Source organism: Copadichromis virginalis, linkage group LG3 (genome assembly GCF_057382275.1).
Source record: "Copadichromis virginalis isolate Kocher_CV1m ecotype Utaka linkage group LG3, C_Virginalis_male_GT1.1, whole genome shotgun sequence".
Lineage (NCBI taxonomy): Eukaryota > Metazoa > Chordata > Actinopteri > Cichliformes > Cichlidae > Copadichromis > Copadichromis virginalis.
In genome coordinates, this window is record NC_140620.1 from 16,970,207 (window position 1) to 16,981,827 (window position 11,621).

General features: G+C 40.5%; 1 protein-coding gene across 1 annotated transcript; it reads right to left on the minus strand.

Annotated features, from left to right (window-relative positions):
• Window positions 1–363: 363 nt before the first annotated feature.
• Window positions 364–10,981, minus strand: LOC146713097 (roundabout homolog 2-like). Its single transcript, XM_085452445.1, has 6 exons — window positions 10,827–10,981; window positions 6,529–6,891; window positions 5,895–6,248; window positions 3,402–3,767; window positions 2,838–3,203; window positions 364–1,042 (listed from the first exon to the last, which is right to left on the minus strand). The coding sequence occupies exons 1-6, from the start codon at window positions 10,894–10,896 to the stop codon at window positions 597–599; spliced, it is 1,965 nt and encodes a 654-aa protein (XP_085308571.1). The 5' UTR covers window positions 10,897–10,981; the 3' UTR covers window positions 364–596.
• Between the last annotated feature and the right edge of the window lie 640 nt (window positions 10,982–11,621).

An 11,621-nucleotide genomic window follows, 5' to 3' on the forward strand; every position in this document is an offset into this window, starting at 1 on the left:
ATTCTATTCAACACAGTGAAAATGATTTGAAATAAAAAAATAAAATAAAATAAAAAAACAGTGGCTGAAAAATGGCTTGAGGACCTATTAAGGGTTCCCTGCTCCCTCCTTTCATTTAAATGATTCTGTTCTGGCACTGAACAACTAAACCTTCAAGGGAAATAAACAATAAATCTGATGAGGAAATGACATGGAAAAGCCTTCACAAAGACCCATACTTTCCCTGCATAATTTTTTTTAGGTCCTCCACAGAGGTTTCAGTCTTCCCCCAAAGGAAAATAATGATGATTGTAATCAAAACCTTTTAATATGTCCTTATATTGCTTGATTTCTAACTGTTTACAGACTAAATATGCCCACCCCCACACATTTCCAATCAAAACCAGAAAAAACCCAAAGACGTTAAAAAACAAACAAGGGCTGTGTGAGACATTTGCAGCTGACTACCTCCTGCTGGATTCCCATCACTGTGAACTCAAGTCTGTCCTCAGAGCATCTGGCTTTTTGCCACGAAAGGTGGGATGAGTGGGATGAAGAGAAGGTTTTACCTTGGTGCTTGGCTGTATTTGTGTTGTGCTGTTTTTTTCTCCTTCTGTCTATTGTGTCATTTTTATGTAGTAGATTATACTTGCAAAAGAAACCAATAAAAGCACAATAACGGCTCTCAGTCCAACAGACTTACCTTTTGGAATCACTTTTAGGTGGATGACACTGATGGGCTCAGTCTTTAAAATGTATAACTTTCTACCGTCTCTCACTTCCTGGATGATGCAACAGTCGTATGTTCCACTATCAGCAGTTGTCACATCCTTCAGAATCAAAGACACGTCTCCATCCTTCATCTGTCTGTCCTGCAGATCCACCCGGTTCTTAAAAGATGGATGCTGATAATCTCGAACAAACTCTTTTTCCCAGTACCAAAAGACATATTGTGCCTTCAAGTCACGTCTGCTCCACTCTACACCTGGTATGAGGACAGTGTTTGGAGCTCGACATGTCAGAGTGACATTCTGTCCAGACTCAGCTCTGATGTTTTTTTGGCCTGAAAGAAAAAAAAAAACACAGAGCAGAGAGGTTAAAGAACAAACTGATAACTACAACAGCCAATCACAGACAAAACAAATACAAACCAAGAAAAAGACCCAATGCTATATATGTATATGTCTCATGTTTCAACTTGTTCTTCAACGTGCAGCCCTTTACCTACTTTGTCTAAGTTACTATAAACATTTAGGAATAACAGAAGTGAATCACCTCTTTTCTGCAGGCTGTAGCCAGTTTTAAAGTATAAAGTACGACTACAAAGATCCAAGCTTCTATTAAATTATTCTGTTATTATATGTTACCTTATATATGTAATCAAAGTAGTTGAATTAGAATACTGCTGTAGATCACATTATACCCTTTAATATAGAGTGTGTGAGCTGTATGTAGTTTAGTTCTCATTATACTTTTGAGTTAACAGAACATATTCACATATTAGTTCATTAGATAAATGTGCATCACTCTGTATCCTTGATCTGCTGGGAATGTGTTACACTGTTTTCTTGACATGCTTAATTGTTGAATCATGAAGAGAAGGTTGTAAGCAGGAGACTCTGTGTCTAAAGACAGGGGAGATAGATAGACCACATTCCACACCCCCACCTTACAGAAAGCAGAGAAACAACTGCCGAGGTCATAACTTAGGCGCTGTAACAGAGAAAAAATGTGATGTTTTGGCTTTTACGACTAGCTGGGGGCCACTAGAGACTATAAAAAGCTGAGCAACCCGTCACCATTTTGAGACATGTGCCTGACCCTCTGGTAGCATCTCTCCCGTCCGGACGTTGTAATGCTCTTATTGTTGAATTGTATGGAAATAAATGATTGTTGATTGAGCATTTATACACCGAGTATTGTCCTTCCTTCAGCCCAAAGATTCAAAGAACTGTGTGTTTTCAACAACTTGGTGCCGTGTGACCCGGATCTTTGGTGTGCTGAGGAGGTGCAGATTTGACCTTTGGTGAGATCGTGAGGCGAGGTGAACAGAGGACCGGTCCAAAAATAAAAAGGTAAGCACAGCCTGTTGTATTATAAATACCAAATGTGCATATTGGGCTTTCCAAATTAATCTGTTCACTGAGTCACATGTATTTTCACAGTAAATTTGTCGGTGTCTGGTTTTTGGCGCAAGATACTAACAACATAAGTTGAGGCTGAATTCCAGTGTGTTAAATAAACTGCTTCTACCGAGAAACTAATAAGACACTACGTTGAGCTAGTTGCAGCCACTTTACCTTCCACATTTAATTTTGTCTAATACTGGCTTCTGTAGCAATAACACATTAGAATTTATTCTGAAGACGCGGCCATTAGTTCAGTACATTGAAGTCGAGGTTTGTTTATTTTGTTTATGGTGTCAGTGATGTCCTGGCTTTTGCCGGCTATGAAATAGAAGTTGATTTAAGGACAAGCAGATGCTGGCTTCACGGTGCAGTTGGACACTGGCAACGCGAGAGCGAAACACGTCCGTAGGTTTGGTTTATGATACGGCGTGTTCCGGTGGTGCGGCCGTGAAGTGCAGTAGTGGTTGGTGCTAGTTTTAGTACATTTGATAGAGGTTTTGACGGTGGTTTGTGGCGTCAGTCGAGTATAAAGGGCTGCGGTCATAATACAAAGTAAAAATTTAGTACATAGCAACACCTGGTTTATGATGTCAGGTATAACTTCGGGGATGCAAGCATCACTTTTATGATGCGACTTCTGAGGAAATTTTAGATGGCACTCATAATCAGAAAGGTTGCCTACCCCTGATCTATACTGACAATAGTACTAACTGAACTCTACCAACTCACTTTGAGGAACAACACTCAAGTAGGTGGTGCTGATGGGGTAACTATCCAGACTGGCTCTCTTCCTGCGGTTCACTCCTCTCTGGGCCACATAACACTCATATGTTCCAGTGTCATTAATTGTCACATTCTTCAGAATCAAAGACATGTCTTTATCCTTCATCTTTCTGTCCTTCAGATGCACCCGGTTCTTAAAAGATGGATGCTGGTGGTAATCTGGAAAAAGCTTGTAGTCCTGATAATAAAGGACATATTTTGGCTCCAAGTCAACTCTGCTCCACTCTGCAGCTATTATGGGGTTGTTGCTGATTAGAGCTCGACATGGCAGAGTGACCGTCTGTCCCATCACAGCTATGATGATTTTTTTGTCTGAAAGAGAAAAACACAGAATGGTCACAGAATATATATATATATATATATATATATATATATATATATATATATATATATATATATATATATATATATATATATATATATATATATATATATATATATATATATATATATATATATATATATATATATATATATATATATATATATATATATCCTGAACCAACTCACTTGACGGAATAACACTCAGATAGATGGTGCTGATGTGGTGACTTGTCGGACTGGCTATCTCCCAACCCAACGATTCCCTCTGGACCACATGACACTCGTATGCTCCCGCGTCATCAGTAGTCACTTCCTTCAGAATCAAAGACACGTCTCCATCCTTCATCTGTCTGTCTTGCAGATCCACCCTGTTCTTAAAAGACGAATGCTGATTTTCTGGATGAAATCGCTGATTCGGGTAAGTAAAGACACATTCTTCTCCCAGGTCAGCTCTTTTCCACACTACAGTAATGATAGGCTTAAAACTTGTGAGTGGAACTCGACATGGTAGAATTACGTTCTGCCCAGAATCAACTATGATGTTTTTCTGGTCTGAAGGAGGAAAACAACACACAGAGTAGAGAAATCAAAGAACTAACTACAGCAGCCAGTCACAGAAAAAAAAATTTTTTTTTTTTCCTGTCATTCACATTCATTTCTGTCAGTCACAGAAAAAAAAAATTTTTTTTTTCTGTGACTAATAATAATAATAATAACTGTCAAGTGTTCTCTGACTGTGAGGTGCCCACACTTGAAAAAGACCAGACTTTGAATTTCACTCAACTTTCTTTTGACCAGGTAGATAGGTAAGTAGCAGCAGCAGGTAAAAAACCTTTCAACACAAAAATAAAGAACATTCCATTAACCATTCAGATAAATTACATGCATTACACAGAAGACAGATGAAATAATAAAATACACTTCAGTAAAGCCATTTACCATGTGGTTAACTGTGTTAATTTAACTGTGGTTCTTAAATATACAAAATGTGTCTTCTTTGCATTAACACTTTTTTATAAACAATTGTATTTTAAAGTATACATTTTAGAGTTCACAAACATTTTAATAGACTCTAACTAAGGATTTTCTTTACAAAGAATTATTTTCTTTAAATCAAAACCAAACATTTATTCTCTATTTTTACAATCCACCCAAGGATTTGGGGGGTAACTATTTTTAATATTAAGTAACATAAATATGTGGGAACACTAACTGCACAAACAATTTATTCAAACTTAAACATTCATTTTTGTCAATATAATTTTTTTTAACTTAAATGCAGCAACTATTTCCCTAAGCGTAAACCATTTGCACAACTGAGCTTCCATAGTTCCAAATATATGTGCAGCAAATGTGAGCTCAAGAGCTTACCGATAGCCCGTCTTGTTCAAAGTCTTCCTCACAGTGGAAAAGTGCTTTGTTTGCCGTCCTCTCAGTATGTTGCTCACGGGTCAAATGACTGCTGCATGCATTTTAAGGTCTACTAGGCACGCCCACCCTTGATTGCTCTAATGTGGCTCACCTGGCAGGGCGGCGCACACCAGGCCGTGCTTAGTTGTTGATTGCACCCAAGGTCTAATCAGTGGCCATGCGCACACAGCAGCACCGAACAGGTAGTGGGCAGGAGGAGGAAGAGAGGAATAACAGCCACACCTACTAGGCCAGCGCGACAATAACAATAATTGTATATATATATAAAGTATTAGCAAAGGGACCTCTGGCTAATACGTCGGGTTCCGTGTCGGGCTCCGTGTCGGGCTCGTAGCCGAAAACTAGCTTTACTTTGTTGTTTGGGTCAACTTTGCTACCGAGAGACAGAGAGAGGCGTTGGAAGGCTGCTCCATTGGAACTTACTATTGTGTATAATCGAGTCTTAATAGCGTACTTACAAGCTCGTCAGGCAACTCGTACTTTTCCACTCTCCTTTTTCTCATTCCCTCACTCATAGACACCCAACGGGTATGGCAAACTATTCTCACTGCAGTACAGACTACACTGCCCATGAGGCTACATTCGTTAGGGCTATGCCTGCAACAATCAGCCTGTTGCCGTCACATTAAATCATTTTTGGAATAAACATTTTTTAAAACATTTCTTCATGTCATTATGTGGGCTGCAAGTAGAGGTGACATGGGGCGCGAGAATGAGACACCGGCATTAAAGCCTTGTAATGCATGTTTTGTTTGGGTTTCCACTGGCGTGGAATTACCAGAAACAGAGGGCACAGCCTAACATATGAAACAGGAAAAGACCGCAGTGTAATCCATTTATTTCAACAAAGTAACTGTATTCTCAATATCACCTTTTTAAACTGTAACTGTAACGGAATACAGTTACTCATATTTTGTATTTAAATTCGTAACACCGGTACATGTATTGCGTTACTCCCCAATACTGGTGGTACCAGAGAGCCAAAGAAGAAAGGAAGGGGAGCCATGAACCATCATGGAAGGACAAGCCCCTGCACAGCATGTAGTACTGACAGATAGTGGAAGTGGCTGGCATCCTGAAATTCTACCAGCAGCTCGACAAAGCTGGACCGGAAGAAAGCACTGAGTCACCAATCATGGCATGGCATGCTATTTTTCCATGGTCAGTGTAAATGTCGGGTACAGAAGATTATATAGGTCCCTCATCCTATTCATGTGAACCCCTCCTTCATGTAAAACTCAAACTTACCTGGAGGAACAACAGTTAGGTAGGTGATTCTGATGGGGTGAATGTACAGACTGGCTCGTTTCGTTTTTCTCTGGTCAACGTAACACACATAGAGTCCTGAGTCATCAGCTGTCACATCCTTCAGAATCAAAGACACGTCTCCACCCTTCATCTGTCTGTCCTTCAGATCCACCCTGTTCTTAAAAAATGGATGCTGATAATCTGTATCAATCTCATCATCCTGGTAAAAAAGGACATATTCTGGCTCCAGGTCAGGTCTTATCCAAAATGCAGCTATGATGGGGTCATTGCTGTTTGGAGCTTGACATTCTAGAGTGGCCGTGTCTCCCCCAATAATTATGTTGTTATTGTGGTCTGAAAGAAGAAACAAAATAGAGCACAGAGGTTAAAGAACTAACTGATCACTACAGCAGCAGCCAATCACAGAAAAGAACAGGGGTTGCTATGGCAACCTAGACATCTCTTCTCAACAACAGATGTCTACAAATGCACCTGTCTTTTACAGGCTGTAGCAAGTTTTAAAGTATAAGGTACAAGTACAAGGATCCAAGCTTTGTTCACCTCAGAAACATCAGACATCAAGAACCAGGAAGCAGCTTCATCTCTACTAACAAACTGAACTCTACCAACTCACTTTGAAGAGAAACAGTCAGGTAGGTGGCTCTGATGTAGTAACCATCCAGACTCGTTGTTTTGCTGTGGTTCGCTCCTTTCTGGACCACGTAACACTCGTATGCTCCCGTGTCATCAGTAGTAAGATCCATCAGAATCAAAGACACGTCTCCACCCTTCATCTGTCTGTCCTGCAGATCCACCCGGTTCTTAAAAGACGGATGCTGGTAATCTGGAACAAGCTTATTGTCCCGGTAAAAAAGGACATATTCTGGCTCCAGGTCACGTCTGCTCCACTCCACAGCTACAATGGGGTTGTTGTTGCTTGGAACTTGACATGGCAGAACGATGGTCATTCCAGTCTCACCTAATATAACTTCTTCTACTGAAAGAGGAAACAACAGAAGGGTTCAAGAGATCAACGAACAACCTGAGCTACTGGGAGATCAGGGAGCTTTTTACTGTACATTGCTTCAGACAAACACAAGGGGCACATTCAGTCAATGACTGACTGTCTAGTGAAGGACTATTGTGTGAACTCACTTAATGAAGGGCTACTGTACTTACAGCACCACTGTTTCATAATTACTTATTATTTAGTCTATAAATACATTGTTATGCTTGGTCTTCTGTATATTTTATATATTTTATTTTATTGTTTACTCTATTTAATTTGTAAAATATGTATACACACACACACACATAGAAAAACATATTTAGTATACACATCCAGTAATGCATATACTATTATATATTGTACACATATTTATTAGTCTCAGATTTAGCCATTCTTATATTTTTCTTGTTTTACATTATTGTATTTTTGTCCAACTCTGTTGCTTGTGAAGCTCGAACACAAGATTTTCACTCACATGTGCTGTACCAGTGTACCTGCACATGTGATGTGACAATAAAAGTGATTTGATTTGATCTGCATTTTATATTTATATATATATATATATATATATATATATATATATATATATATATATATATATATATATATATATACATATGTATATGTATATATATATATGTATATATATATATATACATATATATATATATCGTTAGCTTCATAGCATAATTGCCTAAGTCATTTGACTAAGTCAATGACTTAGGCACTTATGCTATGAAGCTAACGATATATATATATATACGTATATATATATATATATATATATATATATATATATACGTATATATATATATATATGTATATATATATATATATACATATATATATATATATATCCGGGTCACGGCACCAGCAGCTGGATAGCGTAGGCAGCTGGATAGCGTAGTGGTTAGACTACACGGAACAGAGGATCGCAAGTTCGATTCCTGCCTGGGGCGTCTGTATCCAGTAAGGGTCCTAAGGCTAGACCCCCTATGCTAAGCAAGCCTACCGCAGACATGAGCGAGACAGATAAATATGAAGGCATGCCGGCTCGGATGTCGCCCGGATCAACAAGGTCCGCGTCAGGTGTTGAGGAACCAGGGCACCCTGACGAAAAGTGGGCTACTGGAACAAGAAGGAATCGGTGGGCAAGGGACGAAAACAGGGCGTTGTTGGAATGCTACTACGCAAGTAACCCCGGCGGAAGGGGCTACATGAATAGGATGAGGGACCTATGGATTCTTCGATACCCAACATCCACAATGACGGCGAAACAACTAGTAGCTCAGTGTTCCAACATTCGAAAGAAGGGACTGCTCTCACAGCTAGAGATTGACGAGGTACAACACAAATGCTACGGCAAGGAGGAGTCAGGACGCCAGGTCAGGGGGGAGATATCATCACCCCCACCCGAGATTGGGTACATAGCCCCAAGTGCGATAGGAGAAGGATCGTTGAGTGCGAGAGGAACTGACCTGAAAAATAGGATCATGGCCAAGCTTGAAACCTGGATCCCCCGTAGCCGGTTACCAAGATTACGTGAAGTACCCTCAGAAGGTCTGCTAGATGATGTTAATGCAGCACTACGGGCAATACCTACAACCACGATTACCGACACTAACAAGCTGATCTACAATACGGCAGCAGTGATCAGTGAGATGCTTGGCTACAAGTTGAACAGCCACAAGGGGCAGTACCCTCCATGGAGAAGGAGGCTAGAGGGCAAGATCAAAGTAGCACGGAGGGAGGTTAGCCAACTATATATATATATATATATATATATATATATATAAAGGTGTTGCGTTTACATTTTTGTTGATATATTTTTGAGTGTATATATATATATACACTCAAAAATATATCAACAAAAATGTAAACGCAACACCTTTGTTACTGCTCCCATTCCCCATGGGCTGGACGTAGAGACGTAGAGACCTAAAATTCATTCCAGATACACAATATAACCATCCCTCCCAAACAGTGGTCACAAATCAGTCCAAATGTGTGGTAGTGGGCACATCTGCTATATTGAGATAATCCATCCCACCTCACAGGTGTGCCACATCAGGATGCTGATCTGACATCATGAGTAGTGCACAGGTGTACCTCAGACTGCCCACAACAAAAGGCCACCCTGGAATGTGCAGTTTTTTGCGCTATTGGGGGTCTGGGGACCCAGAACCGGTCAGTATCTGGTGTGACCACCATTTGCCTCATGCAGTGCAACACATCGTCGCATGGAGTCTATCAGATTGTCAATTGTGGCCTGTGGAATGTTGGTCCACTCCACTTCAATGGCTGTGCGAGGTTGTTGGATATTCGTGGGAACTGGTACACGCTGTCGTATACGCCGGTCAAGCACATCCCGAACATGCTCAATGGGTGACATGTCCGGTGAGTATGCTGGCCATGCAAGAACTGGGACATTCTCAGCTGCCATCTGCCCTGAACAATGTGAACCATGATTCATCCGTGAAGCGCACACCTCTCCAACGTGCCAGACGCCATCGAATGTGAGCATTTGCCCACACAAGTCTGTTACGGTGACGAGCTGGAGTCAGGTCAAGACCCCGATGAGGACGACGGGCATGCAGTTGAGCGTCCCTGAGACGGTTTCTGACAGTTTGTGCAGAAATTGTTTGGTTGTGCAAACCAATTGTTCCAGCAGCTGTCTGGGTGGCTGGTCTCAGACGATCTTGGAGGTGAACCTGCTGGATGTGGAGGTCCTGGGCTGGTGTGGTTACACGAGGTCTGCGGTTGTGAGGCCGGTTGGATGTGCTGCCATATTCTCTGAAACGCCTGTGGAGACGGCTTATGGTTGAGAAATGAACATTCAATGCACGGGCGACAGATCTGGTTGACATTCCTGCTGTCAGCATGCCAATTGCACGCTCCCTCATTGCTTGTGGCATCTGTGGCATTTTGCTGTGAGACAAAACTGCACATTCCAGGGTGGCCTTTTGTTGTGGGCAGTCTGAGGTACACCTGTGCACTACTCATGATGTCAGATCAGCATCCTGATGTGGCACACCTGTGAGGTGGGATGGATTATCTCAATATGGCAGATGTGCCCACTACCACACATTTGGACTGATTTGTGACCACTGTTTGGGAGGGATGGTTATATTGTGTATCTGGAATGAATTTTAGGTCTCTACGGCCATCCCATGGGGAATGGGAGCAGTAACAAAGGTGTTGCGTTTATATTTTTGTTGAGTGTATATATATATATATATATATATATATACATACATACATACATACATACATACATACATATATATATATATATATATATATATATATATATATATATATATATATATATATATATATATATATATATATACATATATAAAATAAAAGAAAGTTACTTCCAATAGTGTTAACGTACTACACAGGTCGTTGTAAGTGGGCTAAAGCAGTTAATTAAAAGTAGTCTAACATAAATGTAAATTCTGTAATTTGATTATTTTAATAAACCATGTAACTTGGATGGATTAGATGCTGGCGTGACCACAGTGCACACGTCTGCGGTTGCTCACAGTGGTCCAAGGGACCGCTCAGGGAGTTTGTGTGTTCGCTCAGACACATGAAAAATTAGAGGGAACATTGGATATCAGATGTGCTCTGGGGTGAACTTTGACCTGTAGGTATGACAAAATGAAGCAGGTGTAGCAGGAGGAGAGGACAAGCTCAGGTAAACAGAGTGCTCACAAGCTAAATGACGCAGCTCTCCTCCTCCCACATTTCTGGTTTAACAGAATTGCTTGGAAAAGAAACAGACGTCAGATCAGTCCTTCAGCTTTAACTCTCGGCAGATGTGGCAGGTCATACAGCCCAGTTAAACACACCTTTAAAACAATGAACAGAATCCTTGAAGAGTGTTAATAATTTATAAATCTGAAATTTAATCTCACCTGCAGAGACAAACGAGAGGCAGACAGACAGTAAAGTCCAGCAGATAAATGCAGACGTTACAGCAGACATTGCTCCTTCGTTTAAAGTGTAATAAATGTCCAAAAGATGGTGGTATTCTTCAACAATTAAAAAATCCCTGAACTTAAAAGCTGGTGTTTTTTTTTTTAAAGAAAGCTGAAAGTCTCTTAGTGTGATACCAGTAATCAGTTAACTTGTTCTTCCGATTGTCCAGACAGACGAGTGTTTCTTTCTCTTTCTCTTTACTCGAGTTTACGGTAGCGCAGTCTGCAGACCTTTACGTCTTTTTATTGGCCCGGTGAGCGTAGACACTGTAGATTCGTGCCAATAGGAGCGGCGAATCCCACTGTAGACGACCAATCGACGGAAGCTGCGTCACCAAAACAACACCACGCAGCGGAACAGCGAAGAAGCCGGTGTTCTGACAAAACTTTTGACAGATGCATCTATGGTCAGAAAGGGTTTGAAGATCACACCTTTTAAGAGATGTGGGAATTATATTGTCAGTACAGCAGCCAAAAGGACAGACCTAAGAAGTTCAGTGATGAGCAGAAAGAGGTCATTCAGAAAGCACATATTTTTGTTTGTTTGTTTGTTTTTTCACTTTATTTATCACATTTTAGACATACAGTCAAGTTAAACAGGAATCACATAAAAGATGACATTGTGGTATTACAATTTGGAACAAAGAGTGACACGGACAGTGAGACAAAAGTGAGAACAAAAAATAAAATAAATTAAGGGAAACATAAATAAACAAAAGTTTGCAAGAGCCA

Bases quoted from the DNA above. Each gene is read 5' to 3' on its own strand.
- LOC146713097 (XM_085452445.1), bottom strand. From the start codon at position 10,896: ATGTCTGCTGTAACGTCTGCATTTATCTGCTGGACTTTACTGTCTGTC. The intron at 6,892-10,826 runs GTGAGATTAAAT...TTCCTCTTTCAG, and splicing joins CCTCTCGTTTGTCTCTGCAG to TAGAAGAAGTTATATTAGGT. The intron at 3,768-5,894 runs GTAAGTTTGAGT...TTCCTCCTTCAG, and splicing joins CCTAACTGTTGTTCCTCCAG to ACCAGAAAAACATCATAGTT.